This window comes from Pithys albifrons, chromosome 13 (genome assembly GCF_047495875.1).
Source record: "Pithys albifrons albifrons isolate INPA30051 chromosome 13, PitAlb_v1, whole genome shotgun sequence".
Taxonomy (NCBI): domain Eukaryota; kingdom Metazoa; phylum Chordata; class Aves; order Passeriformes; family Thamnophilidae; genus Pithys; species Pithys albifrons.
Genome location: NC_092470.1, coordinates 7915794 through 7933970, shown reverse-complemented (window position 1 = coordinate 7933970; position 18177 = coordinate 7915794). Strand labels below are relative to the sequence as shown.

Genomic DNA, 18177 nt, shown 5'->3' with positions numbered 1-18177 from the left:
CTTTTGAGTTTCTCTTTTGCTACCTGGGGCATACCAGTTGTTCACTCAATATTAGTGCTTGGCTTCATAATCCCTGAGGTGTATCAGAGCTTTGGGGATAGAGAAAAAGTTATTCAAGGTGTTGCTTTTGTGCAAAGAGCCACACAGCCTACACGAGGGCTAAAGAGACTGCAGGTGGTTGCATGTCATACACAGTCAACTGGCAAGGCAGCAAACAACTCAGAGTCCTTACTACACTTGTGCAGCTTGCTGACTGGGGCAAGGCAAGGAGAGCCAGAGAATATCCCAAAAGGGATACTACTAACTGTGCTTGCAGGTTATTCTTTCTTGGAGGATATTAATTTGGACGTATGCCCAAAAGTAGATGTTTCTGTTCAAAGACTGATAAATCAGGTAAACATGGCCTGCTGCTACTTTCCAAGAAATGGAGGGAGCTGCTAGTAAGGTAAATGTGACTGAAGAAGCTATATTTTCATTATCTTTGCAATATCCATGGACAAGTCTTCCTCATCTGCACCAATAGGATTTCCTTCAAAATTATCAATATTCTCAAATGCAGACCTTGCAAATTCTCCCAGAGATCTGATTATTGTGCCTCACTGTCTCATGCTTTACCCTATGGGAAGGGAGATCCTTTCTCATAGTGTGGTACAAGTTTAGTCTCTGGGCCTGTTCTTAGAAAGGCAGTTCTGTTTGTGCCTTGCAGTGACTGGGCAGCCCTGCATAGATGTCCTTTTCCAGAGGGAAATGAATCCCAGAAGGCACAGCTTCTAACTAACCAGGGCAATCTCACTGGTCTGTGAACTCTTGCTCAGCTGAAACCACAAAGGTCACTCGCTGTCTGTATACCAGAAATTAAATAGACATTCCTGCTCCCCAGAATGACCAGGAACAAGTAAATGACAGCCCAGTGGGTAGACAACATACTTATGGAAGAACATGTTCCTGTTGGGGATGATAAACCTTTTCTCCACCTACAAACCCACAAAAGCAGCATTACAACCAGGAGTTAAGACAGAAAGTGATTCATATGGAAATGCAATTGTTTGTACTGATGTACTTGCAGCCAATCTTGAGTTGAGAGAAGTCCAGATACAAGTGGTTGTTCTCAGTCGCCTTGGGCTACATTGCCTTCCTTGGGAGGAAAAGAGAATAGTAGCTATGAAAACAACAAAAAAGATGCTGAATACTAAATGCAGACCCTTCATTCATTCCTCTGGCCTGGGAAATGATTTCTGACTCTCTTCTTCAAATCCTTGTCATGTTGATAGCTCAGCATCTTGCCCTGGGGACAAAGAACTGAGAGGCAGAAGTAAACAGAGGCATTGTACACAGAGAGGGTGAGACACTCTAGTTCAGTGCAGTTTCCATTTTTCCAATCCAAATCACTTTCCTCTCTTCAACACTCTCGTCTTCTATATCTTAACAGGCATGGCCATAACTGTTTTCTTGCGGTCTTAATCAAATTATATGGAGACAGGAGATAAATTATTTTAAAAATGCTGTTCAAGGTATTTGTTCCACCATTTCTTTCAAACGAAAGCATCTCCTCTGGTTATAACTCCCTTGATTAGTGAGGAATGTACTGCTCATGACAGAGGCTGCAGGTGCAGATGTGTGTGCCTTGGCCAGTGTACAGCAGTGCAGGGTCGTGGTGTTCCCTCAGCCCAGATCCAGAAGAGCTGAGCATCTGAAATGCTGAAGTCCACACCTGCAATCTGGCTTGGGGCCAGGCAGCTCCAGCAGACCAGACTCACCTTCTTGGACCTTTGGCACCAGGGCTGGTGCTGTCACTCATGCACTGAGCTGCACCGGCTTTGTGTCTGTCAAGCCAAAGCTGTCAGGGACCTGGATGCTTTCTGGTCAGTCTGGTACCCATTCCTGGAGCACGGATAACAACCAACAGCCCTGGGTGGCTCATGGGTTGCTGCTGTGGGAAGGAAGAAAGGGAGGACAGTGGCCCGGGGTAGAGCACGGATAACAACCGACTACCCTGGGTGGCTCAAGGATTACTGCTGTGGGACGAAAGGGAGGACAGGATTCAACTCTCTCTGGTGAGACTGCTCAGAGGTGGGTACCGGAGAACGGGACTCAGTTGCTCCCAGTAGCTCCCGCAAGCCCTACTCCCCATTTTCCAGTCCGGGAAGGTGGCTGAGTGACAGACGGACCCGTCCGGATCTGCTCTTACAACCTCTGCCCCCCTGCGCCCCCTCACCCAACCCTGCCGCGAGCGGGGGCAATGCCGTCCCGCGCCGGGACCCCGCCGTGCCGTCACCCCCGGGATCGCAGCGGCGCTCCGGGACGCAGCGCGGGGGCGCAGCTGGGGCGGAGGGGAGCGCAGCCCCGGCCCCGCTGCCCGGCCCGCCCCCGCCCGGCCCCTGCGGCCGCCCGCGGCCAAGTGCGCGGGGGCGGAGCGGCAGGCCCGGAGCCGCAGTCGGTGCGCGCCGGCCCGCGGGGATGCTGCGCTACAGCTCGGGGCTCACGGTCACCGCCACCACCCCCCGGAGGCCGCCTGGCGACGGCGGCCGCGCCCGGCGAAAGGTGCGCGGGGCAACGGGGGGCGGCGGGGCGAAGCGGCGGCGGGACACCTTCTCGTACTTCGCGTCTGCTTTCCCCCTTCTTTTCCTTCTTTCTTCCTTTCTTTCCTTTTTCTTTTTTTTTTCTTCTCGCTCTTACTTTCGGTGTCTTTGCGGTGTGCGAGAGCATCTTTTCTTGCGTGCGTTGTAGGTGCGGAGAAATAATGAGCTTTTGGTGGTGTCCCGCAAGGTTTTTGTAGTGCTGGTCCTTGGCTGTTCGGGAGACCCGCGAGGGAGGTGCGCTTAGAGACTTTTCCCGCATCCTTGAAACTCACCTGGATGCTTTAAACTGAGAACTTGCCGGTACAGGCTCTCTGTCTGTCGTGAGGAAGCTCACCAAAATGTTTTAGATGGCAACAGTAATTTATCTGTATAATCAGTTCCTCAGATACAGAAATATGATTTATTGATGTGTTTTCTAACTTTGATAAATGCTTTAAGTAATAATGATGTACTAATCTGTTGGGCTGTGATTTAAAAAAGTTGTTAAAACTCAGGCAGATATGACAGGAATGTCTCGACAACCACCCAGCTTTAAATAGCAATTTTCTTGCTGCTGTAACCACACTGCTGTCATTGTGAGTGCTCATTCCACGTGTGAAGAAATAGGTCTAAATAAGTAATAATCTTGTCCTTACAAAGAAATACATCCGTGTGACCATGACACTTTTTGATTTATGCAGTGATTGTTTTGATGCTCAAACAATATCAGTTTCTAATTGAAACAATGAAGAAGGCTGTTTGGCTCTGTTTTATGTGATAAGAAGGTCAGGCTCTTCCACAGAAAAAGATCCCTTGTTTTCATAAAAATCGAAATTGCTCATTTATGTGGAAAAATTAAGGTGACTTGAAGATCATAATGTTCCCTGTATGGCTTTTGTATTCCCATTGAGTTTTTCTATTTTGGTATTTCTTTAAAAATTACAGTAAGGGAACTTTTGTTTAGGTGATAATTCTCTTATTTTCATCCCCTTGTTAGATTTACTGGGCATGATGTAAAATGAATTGTATTTAATATATTCTTTTAAGGAAGCTACTAAAAATTTACCTTGCAAATAAAACCCACTGGGGAGCAGTTGTCTCTTTTTTTAGTGAAATGTGACTCCCTTACCATGAGTTGTCAGAATAGGAGAGGAAGACAGTTAGAATAACTGCTGAATAAATGAAAGATGTGTGTCACATTCCTGTGTGCCTGTGGTCAGAGGAAAAGTGCCCTTTAATTGTGTGTGGAATCTCACAGCAGAGATTTCATAAATGGAACAGGCTAATCAACATATAAATGACCAAAGAAAGTACTTTCTTCTTGGCTTTTTAGAACTGACTGAAATTGCACTTCCTCTGCTTTTTCTGCTTTCCCCTTCAAAAGTGCAAAGCTAACACTGGGCTTCAGGCAAGTGGAGTGATTTTTTGCCTGCTGAGCTGGCAGGGTGGGAGGTATTTCCTCAACAAGCATTTTCCCCATGCTGTTTTATTATCAGACAATATCAACAGTATTAAATTCTGGTGATATTTAACTCCAAAGTTGGTTTGACAGTAGATCAGTATTCAACCACATCTTTCCTGTGGGACTGTTGCAAAAAGAATGACACTGCTTGGTAGTAAAGCAGCCTGTGTTTCTCTGTTGCTGTCCTGGTAACTTCAGTTATTCCATAATGACATTGCTCATTATTTTAGTGCTAGATCTGTAAATATTTCAGTCCATAGTTAACTATGATTAATGCCTTTCTAGGTGCTTTGTTTTTCAGAAAGGAGCAAGAAGAGGCTGAAGAACAGTACTCAGACTGAATCTGTCATCAGTATTTGTTTTAAGTTGCACCCTAGTGATTTGAGTAGGATGGTAAACATGAATGTGGACTGTGGATCTGGGCCATGAATTCTCAACACTTTAAACTAACCTAGGTTGGGTTTTTTTCTCAAATGCCATACTGCAGTAGCTCTCATCTATGCTGCCCCACTAGTCTCTTAGAAATTTGGTAAAAAAGCATGTCTTGACCTGTTAATTTTCACTGCACTCAGCAAACTTTTGTTGTCTGGTGTTGTGCCGGACTGAACCTGTCACTCCTTGTTTTCCCGTCTGCATATTTGTTTCACAAATGGTGTCAGGTGAGCTTTGGAAAGACCACTCATGGGTTGTTGGTGTCAAAAAGCCAGAAGCAAACGTAAAATGTTAGCACAATTAAGATTACTTATACTGTTGACTTGTCAAAGCTACAGACGCTGCAAATTAAATAAAATCTGAAAGATAATTAGAGATATACCTGGTTCTTCTTCTTCACAGTTTTTCTTTTTAAAAGTTATGCTCACAGTTACAGTATCAGTGACTTAAAGGGAAGGTGGAAGCTGTGCCTGTCCCTGTTTTTTCTCACTTGTTCTTGCTGTCAATAAGTAGTTGAAGGATATGGAATCACAATTTTTTTCCCTGCTGGAGTAGTTCTTGTTCTCCTCCCCATCTTCTCTCTGCATTACCCAATTGGTTTTGGAAATCACCTCTTTATCCTCCCTTGCACATTATCCTGCCATTGTTTGGCACTGAGTCGAGGTGCTTCCTGTTACGATCCTTTCCATTTTAAGGCAACACTGCAGCAGTGTTTGCTGCTGGAGTAGGGCTCCTGTGATTTCCAGGCTCATTCATTTGCTCAAGTGAACTCCCTGACAAATGGTGCAGTGTTGCTTCTTCAGGAGGCATTGCACAGCAAGAGCAGTGTATGTCCAGTATTCATAATTGCTCCTGGAGATTAGAGGCAAAAACACTGCTTGTTGTTTTTTCCTTCCAATCTGTGTGTTTCAGCATTTTGACAGATTGGTCTGTAGTTCTGTCCTTAGGTAGAATGCAACATCTGGGGCTTGCAAGGAGCAGGAGTGGATGGCTGCTTTATATGTTTGCTGCTGTTTCCCCAGGGATTCTGAGGAAGTCCTATTGTTATAAACAATAGTGAGAGCACAGCCTGTAGAGGTTTGTCCTAGCAAGGAACTGGGTGGTACTTTGCCATGGCTGTGCAAGCCTTACTGGGCATCACTTCAAGGCTAAAATCCTCAGCTGGTTGCCAGCTGGGATGGGGTGAGGGAAATGATTTGGGGTAATAGAGAAGGCAATGTGAAAAGGGCGAGAAAAACTGTTTAAATGATGACAACCCTTTGACTGTGCAGTTGTTTTAGTCTCAACAAATTACCATTAATTTATATTTCCGATCTATTTGTTATGATTTGATGGCCATCAGCACTGGCTTCTGTGATTTCCTTCATAGTAGCTCCATAGCAGATCAATGGCTGTGATGTGACAGACAGTCATGACTCACTGACTGGTACACAGGTACTGGGGTAATTACTTATTTACAATCTCTGCACTCTGGATCTATGTTGCCTATAATTAGCCCCGTACTGATTAGTAGGCAAGTTATTTGCCAGCTTCAGGGACTCATACACAATTCCATTTCTCCTAACTTTGAATTGTCAGTCATTATCGATTTCTATTTATTTGAGGATTTTTAAATATTTTATCCTAGCAATCCACTGATTCCTGTTTGTCCATTTTTCCTTCGTTTGAAATCACTGTAAGAAATAGTTTGCCTTGGCCATCACTTCCTGCATAGCACAGATTCAGTTCTATTTCCTATTTGTGACTCTGGTCTTTGTTTGCCTACATGGAGGAATGCCAGCCTCTGTTTCCCTGCATGCTGTAAACAGGCATGTTTTAAAAGGAAGGAGCATTACTAAGCTAATGGAGAAAGGAAATTAAATAGGTGGAAAAAGGTGATACCAAGACCAAACTGAGAGAAAGATGGAAGGCAATACATAACATTTTTTAAATACAGTTGACAACATACCAGTGGTCTAAATGCTGTTGATTCATCCTCTCAATGAATTTAAACAGAGGTCAGGGAAAAAAGAGTGATATTTCCTGATAGTTCTTCCAGTTGCTTTTGCTTGGGAAGAAGAAAAAGTTAAAGCCTGTTGGAAAAGTTGAAAATTGTCAATTGTCTGGAAAGGGAAAACAGGGATCTTTGTTGTGATGCTGAATAGTGCTCTGAGGAAGTTGTAAAGAGGCTTGAGAGTGCAGTCAAGTTAGCTTATAGATAGGAAAGCCAGTAAGAAGAAGTGAATTGTGACATATGGGCTCTGTGGGAAGGACTTTGCTGCAGTGCTCTGAGTTCCTGTGAGCATTTCAAGGCAAAAGGAAGTGCTGTGATGACTTGGACAAATGCAATGGGAAGGTGTATTTCAGAGGGAAAGCACATTCAGTGCGACCAAAAGTAAATTGTTGGGAAAATCTGGAGAGATCTCGATCAGATGAGATTGAAAGCTGTAGAACTGTGGAGATGGCCCACAGTGATCATGAAAGAGACACTTCAGACTTTGAGGAAGAGCTTTAAGAGCTCTCTTTGTTGTCAACAGGCAGCTGGGATTTCACAGGAAGGGATTGTGCAGCTTTGAGTTTGGCCAGCCAAGTTTCTCCTTTCCTCATTTGCTACGCTTTGTTTAGGACTTACACTTGTTTTCCATAAAAATGTCTCATGAAAAGAACTGAGACTGAATGTTTTAACCAGCATTGCTTTGAAAATATCATTACACCAGACATGTCTTAGCCCAAGGCAAGGCAGACTGCACTGGGGACAGAAGGGGGTCATCCTTATTGGCCTCTTGGCAAGGGAATGGCTTCTCTGGAATCAGTTGGGAAGCAACAGCTCTAAATTATTTCTGAAGCATTTTGAAACTTAATTTTTACAAACAATTTGTATTTATCAGATTTCAATAATATTCCTATTCACATTCAGTGGAGCTGCAGTACTGAGGTATCCTTAGATTAAATACTTGGGTATATACTGAAAAAAAGAGAAACATTCACTCTAAAAATCACTCTGTTTCTAAATAATCCCTTTTGAAGAATAAAAGGATGGCAAATCAGCAAACAAAACTCAGAAAGTAGAAAATTGTGTTCATTGTCTTATTATCTCAGCTCTCAATGTCATTTATGAGTACATAAGAACAAGTTGTTGATTGAAATTAATTTCTGCTATTCAGGTATGTAATTAGGGGATGCCCTTGAATTATTTTTTGCCAGTTAAAAACCCCTCTAACCTTTAAAAAATAATCTTTTGTCAGTTATGTGGCAGGAGGTAGAAAATAGTAAATTCAAACTTGAATGTTAGTACAGTTCATTCTGTAAAGAAAATTATTAAAATAACGTTTTGTAACACCTGAATCTTGTTTTCCTTTCAGATGAATGTCTGTAGGTTGCGCCTGACAGTACCACCTGATGAAGTCTCACAGCCTGAACAGGGAGCAAAGGAAACTGAAAGAAAGAAAAGTGTAAGTTTCCAGAATCAAAGTTAAATTCTCTATAAACAAGCAAATATTGCCCTCCAAAAATGCTGATTTTAGTTGCTGTGAGCTTTGAGCCTGAGCCCTGGATTTTGGGATGGGAAAGCTGCATGTAAAGTAGGGCTGTGGTGAAGGAACAACAGAGGGGTGTTGTAGGTGATTTATGACTGAGGTACCTTTAAAATCTGATTATTTGATATTTATATATCAAAGAGCAGCAAACTGTTATCAGGAATTGAGTCTTGCATGAAACAAGATCTTGATGCTCGGCTGGAGGGGGTTTATCTTTCATGCAAGTTCAACAACGTACAAGATTTGAGCCTCAGTGTGTAAGGAGCTGGTGTGCCAGGGACCTTGGTCTCTTGCTCAGTCACCTCATTTTGGTAAAGAGTGATGTACAAATACATACAATATAAGGAATTCAAGATTGTTCTGAAGTGAAAGTGATTTGAATGTCATGAGCTTGAATGGTTCAGAAGGGCAATTTTTTTCCAGAAGCAAGTGTGTGCATACAGAAAAAATCTTAAATCTGCTCTGGTGCAGAACTTGTTCTTTAAGAGCTCTTACAGGGCAAGAGATGATGTTTAATTTGTCCTAAGGATGGAAAGGGAAGTTGGACTGAGTCCACAGCTTCACCACATTTATGCTTTGGTAAACCAAAATCAAACAAGAAGTTGGTGAAATTTGGCAGACTCAATGAATGGCAATTTGACAATATGAGCAAAACAACAATAGGATTTACTTGAAATAAATTCTTAGTGATACTCAGGAGCAAAAATAGCTGTAATCTTACTCAGAAAGACAAAGATTCTATAGCAATAAAAGATAAATGCAAAGTAAAATGGTCAAGATAAGGGTTCCTTATCAGATATTTCTTGTGCTCAAATCTTGTATACACTCAGGTTTTCATACAGGGCTCTGGCAGAGTAATCGGTCCCTCAGGATGTAGAAATACTACCCACAGAATTGATTAAATAGGCCTTAATGCAAACTAAATCTGGGCCACCATTAAGTAGGAATAATTAATTTTGTACAGAGGGGTTTAGTTGTGGCACTTGGAGTAGCTTCTCTGTCAGTCCCCTCCAGCTTTTGTGTGATTGCAGAAACGCCAGACTGGCCTGAGCCAATGGGCCCATTGCCCTGAGAGGAGTCTGAGTTTGTTTTTGAGGAGGGTACATATTGACTCATGGCTTACTCACTTTGTGGAGCTGAGTAGTGCCATAATAAGAAAGAAGTGTGAATGATTAGGGCTTGGACAATTTGCAGTGACTTTCCCATGTGGCCAGTGTTTTTCTCTGTGGGACCTTGTATTTAATGAGAACTGTTATTTCCCACACCATACAAGTAAAGGCAAGTGGGATTTATATGAGAGAATGTTAATGAGAGGAGATGAAAGATAATAAATTCTTGGGCTCAGTATACTGCATACTGATTTTTAAGAGGTGGAACCTTTATAGCTGAGACCAAATAAAAGGGTATGCATTTTCAATACTGTATGATCTGAGTAGTTTTCTAAAGTTCAGTACTTTTAGATAATTTAAAGACTTTTAGGAAACATGCACACAGGCTTCAGAGATAGATGGGATAGTCAAATTCATAGTAATTAAAAAACAAAGAGGAATTGTGCCATCTACTTGTGTTTTATAGTTTCTGTGGAATAAAAAAATTACCCCACAGAGTGCAGTGTATGGAAACAACCCCAGAAAAATCACTGATCATGAATTGGTCTTTCCTTGTATCTCTAAAGCCAGACAGGAATATATTATGTGTAGATTTTTATTGTCTACCTAATCTATTGCTTGATGTATTTGAATTTGTTACACAGTAACTAATAGAGCACACATGCCTCATGATTAGTCATGCTGTGATACTTTTACTCCAATTTAACTAAACATTGTAAATGCAGTGATCAGCTATCTCTGATGATCACTGATGTTCAGGTGGCTTCATGTTAATGAAATGGCTTAAAGCACTTGGAGAACAAATTTTACAAATTTAGGTAATTCTCACACAGTCCTTTGAGAATTGTGACCTCTTTTTGGCTGTAAGGGTAACAGAAATTAGGGAACTGCTCCAGTTTCTGCTTTGGATTTGACAATTTAAGGCAAAAAAGAATCTAACTTCAGCAAGAATGACATTTAACATCAGCTCTTTGATGGAATCTAGAATTCTGTGCTGTCTTTATATGCTGAGTATTTAGAAAATGGGAACATGGAAAGTGATTTTGGTTTTTAAAATACATAATTGTGACTTACAGAAGTGCAGTGCAGGGATAATCTGTGGGATTGTACAGCTTTTGTTGGAGTGATCACGCAAATCAGGCAGTCAGAGCAGGACAGGACACTTGTCCTGTTTGGACAGCACAAGTGCTGGGAAGAGACAGACTATTCCCTGTCTCTGCCTCTGCTGGTGAGGGAGGAGAGCAAAGTGTCAGAGGGAATGCCAGAAAACTATAAATACACCATGGCATGACATTTGGTGGTAATCTCCTCTTTCCAATCTTTCATTAGAAGGAGGTGGGTTTGAGCTGCCCTAACATGACACACTGATGGCTCACTGGCTATTACTGCTCTGCATCTTTCACAGACTCAGTACCATTCAGAGATGTTTCAGCTGCAGAAACAGCAAATGAACTGCTAGTGCTGATCCTGCCAATAACTTGTTTTGCTACTTGATGTCAGTTCAGAAGGGATTCTTTATCAGTGGCTGTTGGCTTATTCTTTCTCACTTGTAGCCAGGCTTCTCTGCTGTATTCATTAAATCTCTATCAGTGCAGTATGTTTTTATTGCTATAGATCCATGAAATAAAAGTGAACTGGGGTAAGAAATTAAAGTGATGAATCTGGTCCATTTTTGCAACAAAATTGCTGCAGGCATTACTGTGCTGGGGTGGCCTCTCCCTGTCTTCTGTGACAGGCTGGCAGATGGTGCAGTTAGAGTCTGATCTCAGAAACTGAAGGGAGAGTGAGCCTGTGCTCCATTGTGTCAGGCTGGGGGTTTATATTTAGGCTGGGGTACCTTGAAAGAAGGATATGAGAACTTCCAAGTAGAGGCTGGTTGGTTGGTTACAGGCTAAAAGCCTATTGCCAGATACCTCTGAATTGTTAGCACTTTAGATAGAGAATCACAAAGCATTCTGATTTTGTTCCATTACTTTTTTCCTGATGGACAATGGATGACAGTGGTGTGAGGCTGTTTACTGCACCACCAAGTACAAAGGAATATTGTGTTTGGCAGATTGTATGCAAAATCTGCATGTCCTGGAGCCTCTCTTGTCTTGCATAATAAAGGGCTACCAGACAGTTGTATTGACCCTGTTTGGGATTGGGCTTATTTTTATCCATCAGTCTCTTTCTTTGCTGTCATAGCTAAATTTGGAAGTGTCATTGGAAGCCGCAGCTGAGCTTTTGAGGGCAGAATATGGAGACATGTATAGACAGACTTTTCTTTTTCATTTAGACATATGGACAAGAGAATGGAAATGAGATAACACACCAGAAATTTGTGTCACTTTGCTGTCTTTGTGGCTCTCACTGGAGCTGGAGAAGTGTTTAGTCTTTGACTCTGCTTGGTACTTTGCCTGTACATATCCTCAAATGCTTTAATTTTCTTATTTTTTAAAAAATCAGAACCAAGAGGTGAAATTCCTTTTACTCCGTAAGCAGGCATACAGAACCACAGCAAACATTTTTTTCCCCAGCAAAAACATAGGCTGTAAAGAAGCCAGAAGGGCAGTTTGCTCCTGTGTGCCATGGTGAGGATGAAGCAGGAACTTGTGTCAGGCCTGGATCAAGAACAGGAGTGCAGGAACAGGGGCTGCTGTGCTCACTGAATCTGGGACAGTGCCTGTTTTCTCTGCTGCGCCAGCCCACTCGTGTCTGCAGAGCAGAATTCTTGCCCTGGCAAATGTGGGTCATCTGCCACAGGTGTCTGATGCTGCTGTTCCTCAGTCTCTCCAGTGTTGACTGCTCGATTTCTGATGTGAACTGATTAAGAGACACCTTCATTAAGACCAGCACTACATGAAAGCTACAGAAAGAATTCCATTGACTTCAGAGGTTACTGCTGTACTTGTTGTATCTTATTTCCCTAATATGGAAACACTGGTGTTCTGTATACAGATTCCATGGATTAGATATGACTTTGTATAATGCCTGTCTCTTCTCTTCTTTGAGATGGATACCTAAATTCTACATCCAGGGAGCTTAAAAGCTGGAATGTGTTAAGCCATACTTCTTATTTAGATTTAGCACCATGAACTTAAGAACACTCATGTCTGTGTCATGGCATATTTTCCCTATTTTAATACAAAACCTCCCTAAATGTAACATGATTTTCATGGGCTGTAGAGGAATACAAAAAACCGTAAAAACTGAGCTACCTTTTGTCAGAGCACAGTAATTTTCTTGGTGAACCCAATGCTATAAATGTGTCATTTTACTGAACAGAAGAAACGTAACCTAAGTGACAATGTGAATATTCTGGTTCCTTGTGTAACTAGTGAACAAGTAAAAGATAATTGGATATTTCAGAAATGTCTGGAATGTAGCTGTTAAGGAAAAGATAAACCCTCACTTAACTGATGTAGTTCTTGTTCAAAGTTTTTAGATGGTGTAGGGAAACGGAAGATCACGAGTCAGGAGGATTTTAAAGCCACATGAGTACTTAACCCGAAATTATGTTAAGCATTACATTAGATGTCCTTTTTTCCTCAAAATAAGGTATGTCTTCTGTGCTATTGCTTTCAGTTTTGGGGCAGGCAGAAGTATAAAGTATGGGGCTATCTGACTTGAAGTAGAAAAACTGATGGAGATAGATGAGGAAGCAAATCATCCCTCAGTTTTATTTACGTAATGCCAAAACCGTGGGCCATAGAAAAAGCAGCTTGTAACTCATCTTTAGGGTTTGGTTTTATGATGCCTTTACTGCATCTCTTGTAGGCTGACCTGTGCCACCTCCTTGGACAGAGACATAAACAGGATGCATGGCAATTATCAGACTTTTGCAACCTTGGGGTGTAGGCTTCTGTTTTAAATATTTATGAGTTAAGTAAACACAGTCTGCATTTCTTTAGTAGGTTCTGTGTGAGATTATACCAAGTGCAACATGTCTGTTGCTGCAGCACAGACAGAGCGAGTTCCTGGAAGCTGGTACAGGGTGCATGTGCATTCACGTGGTGTGTTCTTGCTGTTACCTTGGGCTGTCGTGGGACTGACTGCAGGGGCAAAGAGGTACTCACACATTGCTCAAGCTAAGCCTTCCTTTGCAGATCAGCAGCTCACATCAGAAGAGATGTGGCCTGATATTTTGACCTTAACCAGCAATGGTTGACTAATTTAATGAAACTTTCTTTAAGTCCTTTTCTGGTTAGCTTTGCAGGATTTACTTGCATGTCCTGACTTATGCTGTTCTCTCCACTGAGATGCCTCTCTGTAGATAAGAGTGAAGATCACTGAGGACCTGCTTTGAAAAAAACATGAGTTCCAGTGTGGATATCTGTGGGACACAGAGGAAAACAATGAACAGTATTTGACTGTAAAAAAACTGTTCTGTAGTCCTTGGGGATGTGGAAAATCCAGGATTTATAAAAGGGGAAACATGGGAGAGAGGATGTGACAGAGAAAAAAGAGAGGACAAGGCAGAAATGGAAAAAACAGTGAAGGGAGAAAAATAGACAAAGGTGGGTGGAAGCAGCTTAAGAGAGGAGGCAAACTGGCAGCAAGTGTACTTGATGCATACTTAGTGATGCAGATCTGTGGAGAAATGTGAGAGCTCAGCTATTCAGCAAGGCCTCCTTTAGAGGCAAAAGTGTATTAAAGAAGCCAGCAAAGCAATCTGTCCACCTCTCAACCCTGCACTGAGCAGAGTTGTCTGATGGTAACTCGTCCTCCAAGAGGAGACTGATCAGCTCAGCCCATTTTTGTCTGGTTGCACAGAACTCTGAAAATGGTGGTCACTGAGTGGAAATTAAGTTACCAAACAGAGAAAAGGGGAAGTAGAAGATAAGTACAGCTGTAATAGGACAGCAATGAAAACAGCTAAAGAAATAGGAGAGCAGTTATTTGTGTAGTTGTTGATTCACACAACTGTAAATCAAGCAAGAACTGTACTGAAATTTTAACAGGCACTTGTTGGGGGGTTGTGATACATTGGAGGAATAAGGAGAGGGAAAAACCAGTACCCTGTGTTTTAAGTAGCACACAGTAGAACTGGAATAGTCAACAGATGATGGAGATTCTTTTTATCTTCTAAAAGAGAAGTAACAAAGGTGTCTTGGGAGGCTTGTACAAACACATAGAACAGGCAAGTTTAGCATTGTTGCCAGAGACATAAAACCACTTTGCCTTTGTGCATACTTAATCCTGCATGTGCTGCCCATTCTGATGTAAATGGCAGTCTGTCCATCTGTGACATACATGTGTAAGTGCCACGGGTGATTCTCCAGCTGCAAATGCATTGGTCTGAATTTGTAGGTCTTTGCTGGGGGCGGGGAGGAAATCCTTCAAAGCATTCCTTAGGAATGTGTTCACAATATCCTAAAAATAAGGAATTTGATCATAATTTTTCATACAGAACTGTGCAAACAGCACTTTAGACAATTCTGCTAATGTTTCAGAAGCACAAAGGATCTTGATATTGCTGGTATTCAGCTGTTGACATCATTAAAATTTAATGATCATGGGTAAAGGGTATGGATTTATGAATTCAGTGTCTGGCGCCTTGGTAACCTCTAAACAATCAAAGTGATTATTCATTCTCTTATCAGGAAGATGGAAACTTGTATGTAATCCCATTATCCAGATGCAGGGGAGGAGCTGCAATGCAACTATGAAAGAAACTGTACAACCCTGGGAGCAAACAAACACAAAAAAGTTTTAAGTCATGTCCCATCTAGTTTCTGAATTTCTCTATTCTCAGAATATCGGGGGGTGGGGGGTGAGGGGGTGTTGTTTGTGCACATCCAGACAGCAAAATAAAAAACCCCAGTAACACATAATTATGAAATGGCTGGTTAGGAGGATATGAAGCTTTGCATGTAGCGTTTTCAAAGTTCAAAATTATATCATGTATAGGTAGGGCTTGTTGCCCAATGATTTTTCATTAAGTTGTTCTAAGGCTTTCTTTTTAAATGAGGACTTACAGCTTTGTCTTTCTTTGCCTGAAAAGTTCTTTATTAAGTGTCTGCTTTGTGATTGTTCCTCTCCCAGCCCTGCACACACACCTAGAGCTTCAGCAACACGATTAAGCTGATAATGATATGATAAAGGGAAAAGTGTAGGATTTACAATGTTGAGGAAAATCTGTCAGTGACGTGCAGGAGGGACACAATATAAAACAAATGTCTATCTTTACCCATTTTTCTTAATGCAAGTGAATTTTTATGTTAATTTTCCCCTTATCCAAAGAAGTATTTATTTATATTGCCACCATAGCTGTGTTTGGCTGCTAAAAAGTGAGAGTGTTGCTGCTTCAGACTGCAGATGCTGTTCTCTCATCTGTCAGGGAAAGGACTGGAGACTTTCTAGGATGCAAAAACAAAGTGCAAAGCTAAGCAGTAACAGCCAAACTTTCTTTCTAACTTTCCATTCAGAAATAGTCACTCCTTTTAGGTTCATAGTTTGCAAATACTTCAAGTTAGTTAAGAATATTTTTCTCCTTTTTACAAAAAGTCATAATGTGGATGTATTTGTCTAATATAGGCAGTGGAAATCGGGCCTTTCTATATTCTCTATCAATTATGAATTGGTCATTGTTCTTCCCAAAACATGAAGATTGACAGTTTGCCTCCAAAATGTTTGGGTGCTTCTGTTCTTAGCTAGTCTTGTGCTTTCACTATAGTTGGCTGCCTCCCCTGGCCCTATGTTACTGTATTTTTGTTTGTTATTTTTTAATTCTAGCACTGGTTTTGAAATAAATGTATTACTTTTACTCTCCAGGAGCTGTACCACATCCCAAATGGGATGTCTCCAGGGAAGCTCTCCCATGGGATGGTCTATGGCGTCGTGCACCGAACTGACAACAACCACAAGAGAGAAATGGTGGTTTATGGCTGGTCAGCTGATCAGCTGAAAGAGGAGATGAATTACATTAAAGAAGTGAGTTACACTTTCGGCTTCAGCATTTGTCAAACATTCTTTCCATATATTCACACAGAGCTGTGAGCCTATAATGCTGCTGTCCAGCCCAACACCTGAATTTGCATTGGGAATCTACTTTGAAGCTTAAAGGTTGCCCTTGTTACCCTTTGGATTGGGAAAAAAACATTCTCTATACCTTGGAACTGTGCAGTGCAGACTCAGGGCCTCTGTGCCAAGTGAGTGCTCTCCGAAAAAACTCTGCAAGCAGACACCTGGAAGGATAAACTTTCTCCTTTCTTCCTCCCGTCCCCAAACCCCCCAGTTTTGAAAAGGCCTCTAAATTAGGTGACATAGTAAAATCACTTGGGTATACTTTGGGGCAGACTTAAAATAGGCAGCCTAATAAGGATGTCTTTGTACTACTTTCTCCATGCATGCTCATTTATCATAATTGGCAGAAACTCTCCTGAAAGACAAAAAATGCATTTCTGATGCTGCTGAAATTTTTCTGTTCTTGAAACGGCCCCTCTTGCCCATCTCAGCTCTCAGGCTTTGGCAGTAACACCCTAATTACCCCAAGGCAAATAATTTGACCTTCTCTTTCCATGCACCCTCACCACCCATGGAGCTGTTGGTCAGTGGTTATCAGGTTACACTGATTCAAGTGCAAACTGAGTTGATATAAAGGGAGGAACACTGAGTCAAAGGAGCAGTGTGAGAGACTGTAATTATGTGTGCCCTTAACATCTGTCTGGTCTCCACAGCTATCAGCACTTGCTTCTTTCCCTGATTACTCTGTTAGCTCCCAGGATTCGCCACTCTCAGCTTTGGGAATGTCAGGGTATGTCACTCCTGCAGTGCTGGCATGACACACAGCCTGCCTTGGCTGCTCTTTTCCTGCCTTGGTGGTTTCTCTGCCCTGCTGTGGTGGTGTCAAGGGGCAGGTGAATTGTCACACAGCAGGGTCAGCTCCCCAGACTGCTCTGTTTCTGGGACCTGCTGCAATTGCTTGGGCTGGGGCCATTTCCCTGCCCTTTCTGTTCACAGCTGTCTCATGGCACGGAGGGACATGTCAGACCAGGTGAACTGCCTGTCTTGCTTGTGTGTCCAGGGTACTGATTCTTCCAGGAGAAAGTGGGGAAGACAAAGGAAAAGGCACACTGGCTGTTGCTCTCCTGTCCCCTGGAAGCTGTGCTCAGCTGTGCTCATTTGTGAACTTTGGCCTGCCTGTTTCGTTTTTAAAGGCAGAGTCTTAAATGAGAGTCCCCAGCTTGTGCCATGTGTGTGCTGACTCCAACAGACCAAAAATGATGGGCCCTGTCAGAGCTGCTGATGGTCTCCTCTGCACCTGAGCAAATCTGCAGCTTTCCAGGGTGTGTGTGCAGGTGCCTGTGAGCAGGGCAGGGCCGGGCCAGGGTGAGTGGTGCCTTCCTGAGGCAAGGCAGGAGTCAGCCTCCTCCTCTGCTTCTCCTGAAAAAGGAGCATGTGGTCAGGGAGCTCCCCTGGTACATATTTGGTGGCCTGTGCCCCTTTCTGGAAGGGAATGGGGATGCTCTCTCTGTAAGGAGCTGCTGGGAACATCCCTGCTTGGAGAAGGCCCTGCTGGAGTTTGCCCCTCAGCCCAAGCCTGTGCAGGGCAGCCCAGGTGCACTCACTGCCCGAGATACCCACAGTCAGTCTGACAGAGGGGAAGGGAGAAAAGGAGCCTGAATTACATAGCTGGAATTTGGCCTGCAGCAAACATGGTTGCAATGACATGTAAATTCGAGCTGGGAGCCAGCTTGGAGTTTGGTTTGATTTTTCTCTAGAAAGGCAAGGAGTAATTTGCATATCAGACTGAGTTCTCTGTTCTTCAGATTGAAAATTGCATTGGTAAATAAAAGTCTGAAATTCAAAGGGTTTGTCTTCAAAGGATACTCAGGGAAAACTAACCACTTTCAAAAGTATGAAGGTGTGTTAAATCTATATGTGGATGCATTTCTTCAGAGATAAAACAATATGTGCTCAAATTAATTTGAATTAATTTAGTAATCAGATTAGAATGATTTATGACTAGTTTAATTGAAATTCATTTATTTAAATTATTATTTACAAATGTGTCTACAGAGACATTTAGAATTACGTTTAGAAAACTGTCATAGAGACTTTTTTTGTATCATCAGGCAAGTCTTGAGACTTAAGTTTTTGTCTTATTCTTAAGAGTA

General features: G+C 42.3%; 1 protein-coding gene across 5 annotated transcripts in view; it reads left to right on the top strand.

The window, feature by feature from the left end:
- The window catches only part of MYZAP (myocardial zonula adherens protein), a 67272-nt gene that overhangs the window by 12964 nt on the left and 36131 nt on the right, over nucleotides 1-18177 (top strand). Inside the window, exons 1-3 of one of the 5 annotated variants that reach the window (XM_071568381.1) lie at nucleotides 1943-2070; nucleotides 7794-7883; nucleotides 15833-15991. In XM_071568381.1, the coding sequence (XP_071424482.1) occupies nucleotides 7794-7883; nucleotides 15833-15991 (249 nt within the window). In that variant the 5' untranslated portion in view covers nucleotides 1943-2070. Of the gene's footprint in view, nucleotides 1-1942; nucleotides 2071-2137; nucleotides 2542-4446; nucleotides 4476-7793; nucleotides 7884-15832; nucleotides 15992-18177 lie in introns of those variants that run through there. The other 4 variants (XM_071568384.1, XM_071568385.1, XM_071568383.1 and 1 more) reach the window with 4 other exon arrangements.